The 19,244-nt window shown below is 29.8% G+C and overlaps 1 protein-coding gene across 3 annotated transcripts; it reads right to left on the reverse strand.

Moving 5' to 3' along the window:
• Positions 1 to 6,777: 6,777 nt before the first annotated feature.
• LOC107921581 (axial regulator YABBY 4) lies at positions 6,778 to 10,263 on the reverse strand. 3 transcript variants are annotated; one of them, XM_041087375.1, is made up of 7 exons: positions 10,060 to 10,263; positions 8,501 to 8,638; positions 8,197 to 8,329; positions 8,048 to 8,096; positions 7,866 to 7,941; positions 7,674 to 7,772; positions 6,778 to 7,108 (listed from the first exon to the last, which is right to left on the reverse strand). In XM_041087375.1, the coding sequence occupies exons 1-7, from the start codon at positions 10,060 to 10,062 to the stop codon at positions 7,031 to 7,033; spliced, it is 576 nt and encodes a 191-aa protein (XP_040943309.1). In that variant the 5' UTR covers positions 10,063 to 10,263; the 3' UTR covers positions 6,778 to 7,030. The 3 variants fall into 3 exon arrangements, with proteins under 3 accessions (XP_040943309.1, XP_040943308.1, XP_040943307.1); XM_041087374.1 differs by lacking the exon at positions 10,060 to 10,263 and adding an exon at positions 8,738 to 9,401; XM_041087373.1 differs by lacking the exons at positions 6,778 to 7,108; positions 10,060 to 10,263 and adding an exon at positions 8,738 to 8,968 and having other exon boundaries at positions 7,700 to 7,772; positions 7,866 to 7,963.
• Between the last annotated feature and the right edge of the window lie 8,981 nt (positions 10,264 to 19,244).

The raw sequence follows: 19,244 nt of genomic DNA on the forward strand, positions 1-19,244 counted from the left end.
GTGCATACATCCCTATTGACATGCCAATCGCATCCTAGCTAACTCACCAAGCTACTAGGGCTTTATTTTATTAATCCAATTTGCTAGAAGATTTCATTTCAACATAAATTCAATTTCAGTGCAAATTTACATTTCAACTTAAATTCAATTTCAATAACAAATTTCATGGAATTTGCCACCATAATAGGAATCAATAATAGTTTCATAGCTTATGCAATTATGAAAAAAATTTAACAAAAATACCATTTCACATATTATGTGTATATCATTTCAGCCATAAACATGATTATTAGTTATTTTGAGTCTTTTATTTCAATTTTCGGATATCATAGTGTAGATAGGTAACCTTTTGCCTAAATCTACTTTTAGGCGTGCACGTGCACACAAACACATACATATTTCAATTTACAATTTTAATTTGGCCTTATACATGTTTTTAGTATTCAATTTTCCTTTTTCATATAATGGCCATTTTTACGCTTTTATCTTGTATAGACTCTTGTCAACATTATGCAATAATTAACATTTTAATATCTTTTTAGCCATTTTGGTTTTGACCAATATTTTAATATTAATGACATTATTCATACATGTCCATCAATACTTCCATGGCACCCAAAACTTCCTACATCATATTCTTAATTAACATGGCAATTCATGACCACAATTCTATCTCTATATTTTAATGACTTATTTCAAAACATTATGCCATAGAATTTCACATGATTATTAACTTAATTAAACATTTAATTATATCAAAAATTTCATAATTTCCTAAGCTTACTAACTTAAGGGAAGTTAGAGTATCCAAGGTACTTACCTTAATGAATGCTCTACAATATTCAGTCAAGCTTTCATGAAATCCAATCCATCATCAATCAAGCTTAGAACTCCATAAATCACCACTTCTTCTTTTCCATATAGCAAAAATACTTTAAAAAAATCAATATAAATTTCTTTCAAGCTTTCTCATAACATTTCTTAACAAATAACAAGCTAATGGAGGTGTAGGAAGCCATTTCTTACCTTATTGAAGTTTTCTCACTCTAGCTTCAACTTTTTCTACTAAAAATCCATAAACCCTGGATTGAAATTTAAGAAATTAATGAAGAAATTAAGCTTAGTGTCACGAGCCGCAGATCGAATCCCTTGATGATTGTGCAAAGAGTGTCCCATAGAGGTTATCTTCTTAAATGTGGCTATTTTGACCCATATGAATTGGCCTGATTCGTGGAACCCATGGAGAAGCTTATCTACTTGAAGCCTTGGTGGCCCAGTGAAACATTCAAGTAAAACTAGAGTTACAAGGGTAAATAGTGTAAATACTAAATGGATAAGATCGTATAGAGTTTAAATCCCTTAGGAATCTCAATTGTACATAGGCTCTAATCTCAACTATTGATGTAACTCAATCTGTACTGTTGGTTTTGGAGGAGCTTAACTATAAATAGAGGTCATCCCCTTCATTTGTATTCGTCCCATTGTATTCAGTCATTCTTGAGTTAAAGAATATATTGAGAGCATTTACTCAAACACTTGGTGTGTATTGCTTTCTTGTGACTTTTTCAACTATCTTGTTGCTCTTTTCTTTTCAAGTTGCTTCCGCTTTGCTTCTAGTGCCTTAAATAATTTCTAAGAGAATTCTCAATTTCGAGGGTTAGGCTGACTTAGGTGGATTTGAAGTGAATAAATCGCCTAAGGCTGCATGATTTTCTATACTTAAGTTCTAGCCCCGTGACATTAAGAAGTTGTTTCCATGGAGATTTTGACAAAATCTCAAGGTGAAAAGTGTGACATTTTTTTAGAGAAAATGGAGAAAAAAGCAAGAAAATAAAAAAAGAATAAGGTGGTTAGCCATGGGAGGCTACTGCCTGTTGAAAAAGAAAAATGAAGCTGAGGAGGTTTTTCTCCTATATAAAAAGGCTTACAAATGGGCCCAAGGCCCAACTTTTACAAGTTTAGTCTTGTCAAATTGTGACACGATTTTTCAATACAAGGTTCCAATAATCCAAAATAATTTAGAATATCAAATATCATAATTAAATATTATTTTTATCATAAAATTCTTGAGAATTGACCAAATTACCCTTTATGGAAAATTACCATTTTGCCCATTTTTGTCGTTTTTAGTGATTTCTTCTCAAAATTTGATACTTAGACCAATTCAAGTTCATAATTCATAATAAATATTTAATATAATCCAATGAGTGATAAAATTTTCAATTTTTCTCTTTCTCGATAAAAATGGGGAATTTACTATTTACTCCCTATACTTTTTAAATTTCCCAAATTAGTCCCAAAATTGATTTCCTTCTTACCAATGCATATTCCAACTTTTTCTTAAATCAAATAATCAATTAATCAATAACAATTCATATTTTCACATTTTGGCCAAATTCCAACTTATTCTTAAATTGTTTTATTTATAAGATTATTATTTTATTTATAAATTATTATTTTAATAAATAAATTTCATGTTAGAAATTGAGAAAAGTATATGTTCATTTATTTATAAATATTTTATAATATTTCATTTATTTTTTATAAAATATTATGTATTTTTATCAAAAAAATATCTTTTAAACATTTTTTTTACTTTTTTAAAGTTTTTTTTAAGAATCAGATTGATAGAATATGTAAAGTTGCAAGCTAAATTATTTGAATTTTAAGATTTAGGACTGACTAATAGAATTTATAAATGTTGAAGGGATAAATTTATTATTATGCCAATAAAAAAGGTAATTGTTCTTTTTATCAAAAAATAACTTCTAATTTTTTTTACTTTTTTTTTATTTTTAAGAATCAAATTGACAGAATGTGTAAAGTTGTAGGCTAATTTATTTGGATTTTTAGATTTAGGACTAATTGATAGAATGTATAAATATTGGATGGTTAAATTTATTATTATACTAATAAAAAAAAGTCATTGTTAGCGATTTAAGGACGAGTGACCAAAATATTAAAATTTTATAACATTAGTGGCTAAAATAGAAAATCTTAAACTTAAATGACCAAAACAAAAATATGCTAATTATTGGGTGACTATTTTTATAGTTTTCCTTAAAAATATTTTATCTTATGTCATGATTTGACCTTTAAATATACTTTATTTTTCAAATTGATACTTAAACTCTTTTTTTAATCTATTTTGGCACCTAAAATATTCCTCTATTATAGAATTTAGTCTAAAAGTTAATGATGTTGAAAAAATACAGCCAATGATAATGTGCTATGTGTTTATCATTTTTCCCTTATATCATTCATGGTCATTGATAGAGATGTACATGGGGCGGGCCGGGTCGGGCTCAATTTTTAATTTAGGCCCGTTTGTTAGGCTCAGGCTTGACTCTGCCCGGCTCGGCTCGCCTATATTAATTTTTATATTATTTTTATATAATTTTAAAAATATATAATACATCAAAAATACTAAAAACATCAAAATAAATATTTCCTCACAAATTGAAAATAAATTTTAAAAAATATGTATACTTAAATAACACTAAGATAGATGCAACTTAACAAGCAAATGCTTCTAAAATAATAATAAAATTAACAAGTGTCTTTAAAATAATAACAAAATTAACAATAAAATAAGTTTTATACAATAGCCAAACAATAACAACAAAATAGTAGCAACATAATAGTAAAATGGCAGCAAAATAGGGAGAAAACAATAAGAAAATAATATTAAAAAACAAAAAAAATAGATTTTTTTTGTCCTTTAGTGAATTCGGGCTGGACCCGGGCCAAAAATGCCTTACCCGAGGCCCGGCTTATTTTTTAAACGGATCTTATTTTTTTATCCAAACCCATTTTTCGGGCCTATATTTTTACTCAAACCCTCCCACATTTCAAGCTAGCCTTCGGGCCAGGCCAGGTGACACGACCCATGAACAGGTTTAGTCATTGACCTTCGATCCACCGTTATTGTTGATGGATTGTTAAACATGCGTTCACCGATTATTGACTAAATTGACCAGTTAACTTTTATTTTGAATTTTTAAAAACTTTTACAGAATATATATTAATTATTTGAGTTGATTTAAAAATATATATTTATATTATATATAACGCAAAAATGTAACATTTTGAGTTTTTAACTTTTTTTGTAATTTTTGAGAAGTTTAACTAAATATTTAAATTTTTTAAAAAAAAAGTTAATATATAAAAAATTAAAATATTTTAGAATTTATACATATATTTTAGAATATTTAGAATTCTTTTTTATTATATATATATTTTAAAAAAAGTTAATCTTTTTTATTGTTTTCCCTTTTTTTGTATTCCTTATATTATATATAAGGTTTTTATAATTTTTTATTTATATAATTTATATATTATAAAAATAAAATTTTAGAAATTTATTTTAATTATATATTTTTAATTATATATTTTAAAATATATATTCAGAATACGTATTTTGATGAATTTTGGATTTTTAAGGGTATCACGTTATCAAAACGACATGTGTATAAAAACGTTAAGTGAGTTTTTTAGCACTATTCACTCTTAGATTAAAATTGATAAGAGAGGGATAGCTTAAGTACTAAAATTTAGAAAATTTTAAAAAATTTAAAAAAATTATTTTATATATTTAAAAATTATTAAAAGAATATATATTTTTTAATTTTAAAAAATAATTAATTGTTAACATGTAGTGGGCTACCATATAGATGTCACATCAATAAAGTGAATAATGTTAACTTCATTCCTTTTAAGGTGATTTGATAAATAATATAATTTTATTTATTTTTGAAAATTTTGATTCTTTCCTTGAATTTTTTAATTAGACCCCCAAATTTTTTGAAAAATTTCATTTCTCTATTTAGAAAATTTTAATTAGGCTCCTTCAAAATTTTGAAAATTCTCATTATACCTTTTAATAATTTTTTTGAAAATTTTAATTAAATTTTCTTAAAATTTCTCATTAATCTCACAAAAATTTTAATTAGACCTTTATTTTTATTAAAAGATTCTCATTAAACTACTAAATTTTTGAAAATTTTATTAAACCCCTAAAACTTAATTAGTCTCAAAATTCACCATGAGAATTAAAATAACTATTTTTGTAAAATTTGAGAGTAAAATAAATGGCAAAGAGAAATTAGGCCTTAGAAAGATCTACTTTAAAATTGGAAAAAAAAAATTTCATTTCTTGAAACAGCTAGCTAAGCTAAGCTACTATTATTTCAAAATTTCCATAAATCCTATTGAAGTTGATTTATGGACCAGAAAATTTCCAAAGGCTTCTCTCTCTCTCTGCGATCTTGACTAATTATACAAGACTCCTGAGCTTGCGGTGCAATAATGGATCCGAATCCCTCCACTTTGTGTTGCCAATCTGCCATTCCTCATTCTTACTTGCTTGTGTATATCATACCAAATTAAAGAAAGTCCAGCTCGGCCTTATGTTTGTTTGTGTCTCCCCTCTCGCCCACCTCACCAATTTAACCCCATAAAACGTGTCTCATGTTTCCTACACAAAGCAACCCTCTTGGTTTGTATGGTCAGAATCCATTAATCCAAAGATCTAACACAACCCATTCTCACTCACCATCTTTAGGTTTGCATTTATGCTTTAGCATTCATTAGAGGGACCATTCATGCATGCAGCGATCGGTCATGATTTAACTGATGATTTTCAAACCCCTTTCAATTTCAAAACTTCTTATCTCCTGAAGATGAGGTGAATCTATTGTTTGGATTTCTTATGTTCTTTTGGCCCTTCACTCTGATATCTCTGGATAACAGTCGCCCTACCCAATTTTGGTTCTTCTATATAAATCCTCCTATCCTTCCCTTTGTACCTTTGTTTGCACTTCATTTTCTTTTCCTATTTTTCCCCTTTTGGCTCTCCATCTCCTAATCTATTTTCTCTTCTTCTTTTGGCATTTCTATTCGTTTTCTACACTTCTGTTAGAGGAAAAAAATGATATACTGTCACAACTACAACCATGTTATTCCTTGTCTTCATTGCCACCCACATAGCTACATTAGGATGGTAAGTGAAATCTCTTCCAACTTTCTTTGCTATTCACGTTTTCAAGTCGAAAAGAATAGTACTGAAACCTGCAGAATCGTCAAGTTGGAGTTTATTATGACTGGTACTGTTTTTTTGGTTTTTCATGGGAAAATCTGCAGGTTCAACATCTGATAGAGAGATGTTTGCTTCTTTACATGAACCGACAACAATGTGTCAAGGCATTGGCTAAGTATGCAAGCATTCGGCCGTGCATTACAATTACAGGTGGTAAAAGAATGCAACATATTATACCATATATGATCAAATTTGGGTATTTAAACGTTTTAATATTAATGCATTCGACAGTGTGGAGAGAGCTAGAAAAGGAGAATAAGGACTTCTTTGAAGCATATTTTCAAGCTCTCTCCCTACAGGCCTTTTATGGGTAAGAGTTATTAAGCATGTGCTACCCCACACATTCCATTACCATACTCAAAGACTGAAAATTGGGTATATACTTTTAGAAACCGAGTTATGAAAGGAAGAATCAGTACTGGAAGTGAATGACAAATTCACAATTAATTGTTTCTGAACTGTGTCTATATTCCAAGGTAAGCTAGAAATAGAATGTATAAAATTTTCCAACTTAATTAACTCCAACACATGCTAACTTAACAGCTGCAAAATGTATATATAATCATAAGTTTTTTGCTTAAAAGCAAATTAACTCAAGCATGATGATTCAGACATGCAGAACTTTGAGAAATAGCAAATTTAGATATATTTCGCACTAGCTAAAGTACCAGAAGTAGTAGTAATAGTAAACTTGGAATTTCTCTTAAGAAAACTAAAGTTTTTTTTTTTTTTGGAAGACAGTCATATCTAGTACAGACTTGCAGTGAAGACTTCATTCCCAACAGCATCTCCCAGAAAAGGGCATATGATTTTGAAACCTACCTTTATATATTACATATATTCATGTATCAGTAGCCCTAAAGGAGTCAGAGTTTGTGGAAGAAATTTTATACTAATAAAATTAATTAGGGCTAGAATTAATTGTTCATCACTTCACTCAAATGGTGACTTGGTCCATATGGAATTCCTTGCGGCTTTTCTTTCACGGAAATCATTGCCTTGTATGTGAACCTGAAATTTGTCACAACAGAAAGTCATGCAACCCTTTTCTGTCGCATAAATTACCCCAAACATTATGAAGCTAAAGAAGTCTTAACAGTATGTTCAAGTGTCCTTAAATGGCTAACTTATTAATTTCTTTTCTACATGTAATAATTGAACTGCAAGAAAAGGACTACCCTATAGCTATCCTCAGTTTGAGTAATGACCCTTTATAATTATTGAATTACTGTTGCCTGTAAGCTTATTTACCATAAACTTCTCTCTCAGTTTGTATAAGAATCATAAGGCATGAAGAGGAATAAGCATGCATGCAATGTTCACAAATTTTCTGTCATTAATTAATGATGTATTATCCCTATAGTACCATGTGATGGCTTAAAGAGTACAGCTAACTAATTATGTCAATGATTGATGCAAACTCCATAAACGATCACATAAAGTTCAATAACATGAGGAATTGCTACATGACTCGCAAGTACAGTACTTTTTTGCAGCTCTAAATAGTTAAAGCTAGCTAGATGTACTTGTATAAGCATTAAAATTATGAAATTTTTAGGATGACAGAAAAGCTAACCTCAGTAGCCTCTACGTTCCATGACGCCTCTCCCTCGTCCTGCTCACAACTCTCTCCTTCTCCTTTGTTGTGCTTGTGAATGGGAGGAAAGTGGGCCCACTGAAATATTAAGACATATATATATATATTACAAAACATATGCTGGAAAGGATGGGTTTGTCTTGTTGATTCTTTTGGGTGTCTGAAACATACATTTTTTGCAGCAGTGCTGAAGGCTTCTTTGTGCGGAATGTTGGGATTTTGAGTTTTCAGTCTCCTGATCTCTTCTCTGCCACCAAGAATGAATGAATCTATATATGATAAATGTACTAAGTCAAAGAAAAACTTTTTTTTTTTTTGGTTTTTCTATAAACATAGATGGGGGGTCTTATTACTTGATGAAGCGATTATAAGCTGATGGAGCTCTTTGCCTCTTCTCTGGCGCTGTAAAATTGGACTAAACTAGTATTAGAATTGGAATGATGAAACAGTTCTCCCTTGTGTTACATCCAAATTTTAAAATGGAAAGAAAGAAAGGACGCACGCTTGTTGACTGTGGGATTCACACGGACTATATCTTCTTCTCCATTATCGGAAGAGCTCATCAACGATGGGCTGCGCCTGTCTGAGGTCTTTCTATGGCCACCCACTTCTTCTGAAACTGCTCCTTCTTTTGGCTGCTTGACAGAAGCTCACATATTGTATATAATATGATGTTAATGAAACTGATTATCATCAATAGTTAAGAACGATAGACATCGATTAATCAATTTGGTGACATGCTAATATAACCTAGTAGTGACCATATATTATCGACATACAAGCTATTGATTAACATATACTTATACCTCATCATCATGAGCAAAGGAAGCTAGAAGGTGCAGTGGGACAAACGAAGCTTTCATCATATTAACTGAGAGAAGGCTTGTGCAGTGCCCACATCTCACTGTCACCACCATGGACAAGCTGCTACGTGGGACACTTACCTGCAATATTTCAAAAGCCAAATTACCGTAAGCTGGAGAGAGAAAAGACTTTAACGCATGCATATATAGTGTGGGGAAAAACATTCTTTTTTCTTTTACCAGTAAAATGGTAGTGCAGAAACCACATTGTACATAACAAATCTGCTCAGGGAGATCAAAGAGATGATTCAGTGTCGACATTTTCTTCTTTGTTGATGTTAGTTTGTCTGTTTCTGAGAGTTTGTGTGTGAGGAAGTGAGGGGGAGAGAGAGAGAGACAATGAAGATGATGTGGTGGGCTTTTGATATACATGGGAGGTGGGATTTATAGATTGTACAGAGACTCTAATTACAAGGATATTACCTTTCTTTAGTTATATCTTATACCACTTAATTCCTTAAGCATTGCGCTTTCATTATTGTTGCTAAACAAATTTAAACTAAGTACATACATTCGTGGAACAATAAATGATATTCAAATATGGCAAATCTTTGTTGTTGTTGCAGCAGATTAAAATATGTGGTTAATGCTTAAATTCACGATAATAAATTGTACTAACTTATGATGGAAATTTTTTTATATAATAAATATATTTATAAAATATTGTTGTAAAAATTAAACTTTATTGAAATAATAAAATAAAAATAACATAAGTTTCAAATTTTATTATATGAGTTTGCATTTTTTTTCTTTTTTTAAATATAAAAAAACAAAAATAACCTCAAAATCATAATCATAAAGTAAGATATAATATTTTAAGTATCTTCTATATCTACAATAGCATAACAAATTTCTACGAGCAAAGTTATAACCCTGTCATATGTATGAGACAGCATAACTCATTTGTGAAAAAATAAATTTGAGTGTATAAAATAATAATAAATTATAAAATTCATAGATAAGTTTAGGGAAGACAATGGAACGAGAGAGGACAGATATTACTATAAATCCACCATCACTTCATAGTTAATATGCTCTGCTACACTATCCACTTCGCTCCATATTAGATATATAATTTTAAAAATTATTATCACTTTTATGGATGTTGAATGCATCCATATTCGTCCTACCCCACCCAGTTCTGCGTCAATTTAATTTTTGTTACTTATCTTTAATATTATCATTTTTTAGTGTCAAATAAATATTTAAACATAATGTTTCAAAAAATAATAAAAAATAATATATATATAATGATAAAATAATAGGTGAGTTGAGACGGAATAGGCAATTGTCATAATCACTTCATATCTACTTTTCCAAAAAAAAATTCTACTCCAAAATTCAATATATAATCACTCATGTGCTTTACAATTACAATGATGCAACTGTAAGTTAAATATTTGAATATTTATAGAAAAAGAAAAGAAAAAAAAAAGAGACTAGCATTTCCCCCAGTTATCATCTCTCTTAGAAAATAATAGAAAAAGAAAAGAAAGAAATACCATTTCATGTTCTGACAAAAGTAGCCCTCCCAAGCTTGTCAACGTTGTGATTCACACAGAGTTTTAATTAAATTGCTAAAAACAATCGCAAGCTTCAACCTTGGTGTGTAGCATTTGATGTTAGCCAATTCCATTAAAAGGATGAAAAAGGGACATAGTGACTAATGGTTTTCATGTGTTGTTTTCTGTAACATTTACTCTCTAGTTCAGGGCAAGAGGCTTTTTTTTACCATTTAAAAGAGGAGGGGAAGTTTCTAGAAGAGTGTATGGAGAAGGAAAATAGGCATCTCAGGTTTTGTCTTTCCTCAAACAAGGTAAGTTTGATTGAGATAATGAGCAATGCCCTCACTTCCCTACTTTCCACTGCTGTCTTTGTTCTTGTTACTTGCCTTGCATGCACTACCATCATCCTTAATGCTCACATTTATTTCCCCATTTTCCATTTCACCTTGCTTTCACTCTCTTGTTGACTGTCTCACCCATGTGCTCCCTGTGATGTCCCCACCATCCATACTTCATATATGGAAATGTCAATACAGCATCTTCAAATCATCAAGACTCTCAATGCTTCCTATAACTTTAATATAATTTTCATATGCTTTCAATTTTTAACCATTTTGGGATAAACCCACTTTAATTGATGGATCCATACGTGCACCCACACACATTTCATCTTCCACTTTTAAATTAATAAAACAGTTAACCCTATCACTTAAACATACGCAATACCGCATAGTGCAATGTCTGCCAAAACTAACATCATATATAAACTTTTATGAAAACCTTAGTCGACATCCTTCCTACTTCATGATGCAATTCTTGATGTTTTCAGATTAGTAACAGCTTTCTTCACCATACAATCATAATCCTATTTTATTTTCAGTTTTTAAACTTGCCTAAAAGTATCTAAGTGGCATTTTTTTTAGTTGGCATCTGAATTTATATTTAGTTACACACATTATCCTAATTTGTTAATAGTATTACTTTTTTAAGGGTTAATATGTAGTTTGCTCCATGAACTTGTTCAAAAAGTACCTAGTTGATACTTGTACTTGTCCAAAAAATTATACATTTTTAAACGTAATTTATATTTTCTAAAAGATTTACAATTTTTTAATTTATATCTATCACAAGTCATACTAAGAGGCTACGACATGTCACTAGTAGGATTGGCCATCGGGGTAACGTCAACATTTGTTAGTGCGGAAATAACAACCTGGGTGATGATATATAAATTTAAATACCAACTAAGTAAATGAATTAAGTGGTGCGTGTGGTAAAAGCCTGACGATGATCAGAATATCAGGCTGTACTATTGTGTTGTTGGTATGGGAAGACCTAACAGTCATGGATTATGTCAAAATTCGTTAATTGAATTTGTTGGATTGTTGGTTCAAGGGGTCACCATTCATGCCTGGGGCTGACTCACTTTCTAGAACATAGCAAAGAGATGGGATAGTTTATGAAGATAGGCAAGATTCCAGGTGTTCTGTTAAAGGAAATATACAGATTGTTCCAAGCTTTTATGAATTGAATAGAGGATATTATCAATTTACAACCAGGGAGGGAAATGGGCCTGGGTTAAAATAAGTTTATGGAGACGAGGAATCCAGAGAAATGTGGGCCTAGAACTTGGAAATCTGGGAGATTAAATTGCTGCTAAAAGGGGGGGTATTGAGCAAACCCAAACAGATTGGTTAGATCATGTTAAGCCATGAGTTTTGTATAGGTTATTTGTGAGTGCCTAATTAGTGATTGTGGTGGCCTTGACTATTGGGAAGTGGTTTCAAAATGATTATTGTATCGTGGAATGTGAGGGGGATTAACTTAGTGGCATCAGTGAGAAGATAGTGCAAAAATTGGTTGGGGTTGATATAATTTTCTTCTAGGAAATGAAGCTATGTAGTTATGTCGAGTGGAAGTAAAACATGTTATGGCCAAATGATCATTATGACTGTATTGGACGGTGGACTGAAGGTACAACAAGGGCTTTAGTCGTTTACTGCCATTATGGGATTGATGCTACTTTAGAAAGGAATATAGGTCTATTTTGGTGAAAAGGTGATGTAGGTAGTGTTATTTTGAGAAAATATAAATGGATCTTCCAAAGTAAATAAAATTTTATTTATCAATGACAGAAGAGAAGGTAGTTGGATATGCGAGAAAATTGGAAAAGCTTATATGTTGAGAGATATTAAACCTGAGATATAGACTATATTGTAATGTTGTGAAAAATATAGGGTTAAAGTGTGAAATTTAAAATATAAAAGGATAAAATTAAATTAGTGGAAAAAAGAACAAAAGATATTTTTGAAAATAGATAATTATGGAATTATTAAATAAGAAAATTAGAAATATGTTTGCATGTAATTGAATTTGATGGGAAATTGATTTTTTTTATATTAATTATACTATTTACTATTTAGATTTTTTTATGGAAAGTTTCTCCTCACCTCTCAACGAAGGAGAAAATTTTAATATATGAGATGTGAAAATTGACCGTCGATAATCACAATGAGTCGTAAAGAAAGAGAGAAAAATAGAATACACAAAATTTTACGTGAAAATTCTTTTGGGAAAAAATCATGGGTAAAGGAGAAGAAAATTCACTATGTCGAATTCAAATATACGAGAGAAGTATAGACTATGTCTATTTATAGGTTTGTAAAACCATATTCTAATTAAAGTCTAATAAAAGTAATGCAATAAGGTTAAAACACCTTATTGTAATCAAATATCAAATAGAGGAAGAAACTTCTATACGAATTCCATTTGTGCAGCTTTACCTTATTGCTAGGTACCCCAGTCGGCCTTCGCCTTTACATATCCCTCTATCTTACCACTTATATTTTATTTTAACAAGAATTTATATCACACAACCTTAACATATGACAACTTCATAATCTATTTATACTATCATGTTTATCTCAATCGGTAGTGGATGAAAGTGGTTTGGTTATAAATATTTTATGTTATTGAAGAGAGGAGTGAATCAAGAAAGAGAAAGGTTAATTATATATACTCTCCAACCCCAAATATTAAATGATAAGACATAAAGACCATCAAAAGGTTAAAGGAAGACCAAAATCATAACATCTGAAAATGGATTATATATTATCTGTGAATGAATTGTGATCTGATTTTGTATGATTTTTATATTTCGAGTGTGGGCATTTGTCACTAAATGCAAAAAGAAAATATCCCACTTGTTCTCGGACATGTACCTTTTCATGGATAAGATGAAGGGTGAAATGTCCCATAAAATAAGTGGCACCAACTTAACATTCTTTTTTAAAATTTTAAATTAAATCATAAATTATATAATATATAGAAATAACATATAGATTCAGATCTTGAGTCTGAACCCAAGAAATATTTTAATCAAATTTAAATATTTTCATCTGAATAGTTAAACCATTTTAAATGTTGGGTGACTTTGAAGAGAAAATTTAACCCTTGAATTGATTTTATTATTTGAGGCAGTTTTTTAAACAGAAACATTAGACGGAGTAGACGAGATGGTAGTATGAAGGGGAAATTGATAAAAAGAGAAAAGAAAAAGAAAATTTAGAAATATGAAAATGAGAATTTTTTTATATAAATTATAGTGTATTTAATATTATAAATTACCGAACATAATATAATTTAACGATTATCTAAGAAATTTCATCCCACAAAATGTCATCAAATTAATAAGTGCATAGTTCGTAATTTTGCAATGGAAAAGACATAAGCAATCTTAGAGTTTTTTTTTTTTTTTTGCCAGAAGCAATCTTTCATGTTGGTAGTGAAGGATGAAGATGACATTTCTACTTCATTAAAAAATATAAACGAAAATGATATCCATATAAATAACCTCAGATAAAAGCTCTTTTTTTGTTGTTTTGATGATAAATCTACTGGTTGAGTCTTAATTTTAATAATAAAAAATAAATAAAAAAACTCCTACCAAATAAATATCTAACCAATAATAAAAATTTTAAATCTCTACAACCTCAAATATAATATAAACATGAGATTTTGGGTACCAGAAATGCGGTGGTCCCATGCACCCCCAAATACCACGCAAATGCGACCAGCATTCCAAATTTTGTATCCATATGTGGTCATTATTTTAGTAATAAATGGAAATAACTACTTTTTTTTATTAATAAAAATATTATTTATATTGATTGATACATATATATAATTACTTTTACTGTTGATGGTAATAAATATTTCTGATTTTGGTGGTTCTCAAAAATGAGAAAGGATCCCAATTAAAAAATGATTATATCAAATATGGAAGAGGATAACCTTAATAGAAATGAGCAATGGAAGTTCTCACTTCTTTCCTCTTATTTTCTTTTTCATTATCGGCAGATAGAGTCATTACCATAAGAGTAGAAAACTATTATATTTTATATCATTTTTCCATAGTTATAATAGGTAAAAGATTTGATAAAAATAAATAAATTATATAGGTAGTGATCTAATTATAAAAAAAATTCATTTTATGCACCTAAAATAAAAAGATTGCAATTTAAGCACCCACATTATATAGTTAGGTCATTCTGGTTTCTCTAGTTAGAATCACTAACGGCAAGCTAACTTGACAGTTAAAAAAATTGGTATAATAACAAAATTTCCCTCAAATTTTATATATTATATCGATTTAGTCATAATTTTTTAAAAAATAACTCTCAAAATTTACAAATGTTCTCAATTTGATCCTAATTCTAAAAAATTCAAAGAAATATATAAAATACATAAATATTTTAAAAATATATATAATAATTTTAAATTTTATATTAACATTAATATTAAATTAAAAAACCCTCCCATCCCATCCCATCCCATCCCATCCCATCCCACTTCGTCCCTCTCTCTCTCCTTCTCCTCATCCATCGAACCTCCTTTCATCACTGTCTCTTCCCTTACCCCTGGCCATAGGTCTCGGTTCCCTGCCTTCTTGCCTCTTACGATGTGAATAGAGTCATAATCCTAGTTCAAATTTTATCCAATTGTTGCAACTAAAACCATCAACCTTCTTGATTTCCTTATCAGATGCCATGACCTTCAAACAACAGATCCAATTACTGCAACTAAAACCATGGTCGGGGTGGGAGAGCCCCTCTCCCCCATCGTCGTCGTCCAAAATTTTTCAAAATATGTATCTAATTTTATTTTTTATTCCTTTATGTTCTTTTTCAATTTTTCAAACTTATCTTCTTCTCCAAAATTTTAGATCACTTGTTTGAATTTCTGAAGGAACGAATCATTTATATATAATATAATTGCCTCCAAAGAAAGATGAAATCCTGATACAGAAGGTTCATTTCCTTTCTTTGAATCAATCATTGTATGACATTCCAATATCTTATTTATGTATGAAGCTTGTGATAGTGCTATCATTTTGTTCTTTCGGTCCTTTAGGATTTGAATTCCTAGAACGAAATTAGCTTCTCCCAAATCCTTTATGCTAAATTTGTAACACCCCCTAACCCTAAACCGTCACCGAAACAAAGTTACGAGGCATTACTGGAGCTATCAGAAAATTTACAATTAATTATCAAACATAATATAAAGTAATCTTTAAGTCCCTTAGATGGACCCTCGATGCCCAAAATACGAGTTAGGAGTGATTCGAGACTAATTCGGATACTTGGGGAATTTTTTTTTGCGCAAACTCAATATAACCCCTTTATAAATAATTAACCTTCCCTACAATTTCAAACCGCAACCAATTCAAAACCAATATCACAATTCATACAAATTTCATATTCTAATAACCTAAACATATCTTAAACATCAACTTAGTAATTTACTAAATAAATATTTGCATATATTGTTAAATTCATAAACTTCATTCATTCTATTTCAGTTTTAGTATCAAACATACCATTTTATAACTTAACATTTCATTTATCATTCAAACATTAGAGACCAATTCTTTACAACCAAAACTTACAAGACTCTTTAATAAGACCGAAGTACATGCCACATTTACCAAAGGAAAAATACATCACCGAAGTTATGCTATAGTCGGGATTGGTTTGGATGCTAAACCGAGACCTTTGACTTCTATCGACCTGCATACGGAAACAACCATACGCTGAGTATTTCATACTTAGTGGTATTACCATAATTCAAATTATAACAATAATAAACATGTAATGCATAAATCATACATACAAATTTAAACTCAAATATCATATTTCAACAATAAAAACTCTTCAATTGGTATCATATATCCACAATTTGAACTTGGACACATCATGAACCTTAGGTTCATTCCTCAATCTCATATAACATTTCAATTCACAATTCAACTTTTTCATCTCATTTCAGTAGCTCGATTGGTCAACTCATTCGGTTTATCGTTTCATTATTTACCTCTATTAGAAAAACTCGGACCTTGGCAGATACATAGATCCAGCCAAACACTCCAGTATGGCACCCAGTGCCTCATCGGATAGTTCGAAGCAATAGTTTACACCCAGTGTCTCATTGGCAAAGCCGAAGAAAGTTGGTACCTAGTACCTCAACGAATCTATCCGAAGAAATATAGTTACACCCAGTGTCTTATCGACTGAGGTCGAAGTATCCCTGAACTCTTCTAATCCTATGGCATGCCAACTATATCCGATTCAGCCTGATTAGTTAATAGGGTCTCCAAATTCACATTTCAATTCAATTTCACTTTTTCACTTTCAATCACAATTCAATTCAAAATTCACTTTTCCATTTTCAAGTCAATATTCATTTCAATTCCACACATATATTCATCATTTAATTGAATTTCTTTCAACTTAATAATAACACTTACCTTATATTTCACCTACCATACATATAAATTTAAATATAACATTTAATAATAAGTAGTTTGAATTATAGTAATACAAACCGTAAATCTCCCGTTTTAGTCCTCGATAGCTTTCTCATTTCCTTTCGATGCTAATGCCTTGGGTTCTTTGTTAGCTACGAAAATAATAATAATTTATATTATTAATTATAGCACTAATTTACCATAATTAATTGAATTTTCTTTTCAATTTATACCCTAATTCAAATTTAATCCTAATTAACTCATTTAATTTTCTAACTCAATTCACACTTCATTTCTATTTAATATCTTGCCATATTCAACTTAACCATTCAATGTTCATAATAAAACCCAAATTTTAGACTTTTTTCAATTTAATCCCTACTATGTAAAACTTATAACCTACTTTAGAATTTAATCCTTTTATCAGTTCTAACTAGAAATTCTATCAATCAAACCCCTAATTCAACAATTTGTTCAACATGAATCATGTTAAAAAATCTAAGAACTTTCAAAATTTTAACTTAAATTCAACAAAACTTTGTTCTAAGACTTCTAAAACATCAAAATTAAAAAAAAATGACTTGATTGACTTACCAAAATAAAGCTTAAAGCCTCAAACCCTAGTTTTTCCTTCTATTTTTCTTTCTTTCTTTTTCTTTCCCCTGTTTCGAATGGTCTCTGTTTATTTTCTTCTTTGTTTCTTTTATTCTTTTACTTTATTTCTTTTACGTATTAGTTAATAATAATAATACATTATTATAATAATATAATAATATTTAATTCATAAATACCTTTTACTTAAATTATTAGAAAATATTTTATTCTATTACAAGTGTGTTTTTATTATTTTACACATGTTTAACTTAATCACCATACACTTGTCTTTAATTTAATTTGTTTACCTCATAAAAATCTTATAATTCAATTAATTATCTAGTAAACATCTTTTATTTAGTAATAAAAAATAATAAATATCTATTGTATAATTAATCACATATACACATTTGTACATCATCAATACCATACATTGTCTTTGTTTAACTTATTTCATAATATAATAATAATTAATATAATTTATGATTTAATATTAAACCTTAATGATTATTAATGAAATTTTAATAAAAATATCACATAAATATCTTCAATCTTACCCAACTTATGCTGCCTAAATTAGGACAAATGGCATAATTGCCATTTTGGTCTGTTATATTTTCTTTTAATCTATAATTAAACTTTTATCCTTTACTCAATTTAGTCCTTTTTGCTAATTACCCTAAATTAAGCTAAATTCACCTAATTAAAACATAATTAAACACACTACTAAACTCATAAGTATTTCTAATAATTATCTACAAGTTCAATTTTCTAAGACGGAGGCCCGATACTACACTTTTTCGATACCCGTGAATTTTGGGTCATTACAAAATTGTTGGGTTAACCGCATTTTAACTGATGATAATGTCCCTATATCATTCCCAATTAGTAGAATGTCATCGACATATAGAATGAGAAAGATAATTGATAAACAGTAAAAGTAACATATTTTAATCTCATTCTTAATGCATTTTTGGATGATTAATGATGTAAATTAGTGAATTTGATGCTCCTAATCCTTTAAATTCATGTTTCTATACCCGAGAGAGCATTTAGGAGCGAAAACCGAGCCAATATCGGAAGAATAGAGTTGTTTCCAAGATCCACAAGGCCTGAGCATTTCCACACGGGCTGGCCACACGTCTGTTTGAGCCACATGAGCTGGTCATACGCCCATGTGCTGGCCCATGTTGATATCGCTCCCTGTTTCCCAAATACGCGAAAAACCCAATTTTTAGGCTTTTTGAGCATTCTAAAGTCTATAAATATCAATTAGAAGAATATCTAAGAGAGGACTCAGAGAAGATTGAAGAAATTACTCGAAGAACACCATCAGAGCCAACTCAGAAGTGGATCTCCTTAAAGATTGAAGATCTCCTTTTAACTTCTTTTGAAATTTTATTGGATTTCTTTATGTCTTGTGGTTTTCTGTCTTTGAAATGTTTTCATTTCAGATTATAAACTAAATTCCCTAGATACCTAGGGAAGATGAAACCTATGATGAATCTTATTATTTGATTTCTGAATTATATGATAAATACTTTATTCTTGTTCTCAATTATGTATACTTAATTTGTGTTTTAATATTATCAGGATATTAATTCATTTTTAATGCGCTTATTTCAGTGGAGCAAAAGTCCCTGTTTAAGAGTAGATCTAGCATAATTGAGTAGAGTTGCACGCAATCCTAAAAATAGGATGACATAAATCTACTGGATTAGAGTCAAATCTAATAGGGGAATCCATAGATCGAGTTAATGTGACAATAAGGTTTTAATTAGAA

The sequence above is a fragment of the Gossypium hirsutum genome, chromosome D01 (assembly GCF_007990345.1).
Source record: "Gossypium hirsutum isolate 1008001.06 chromosome D01, Gossypium_hirsutum_v2.1, whole genome shotgun sequence".
NCBI classification, from domain to species: Eukaryota; Viridiplantae; Streptophyta; class Magnoliopsida; order Malvales; family Malvaceae; genus Gossypium; species Gossypium hirsutum.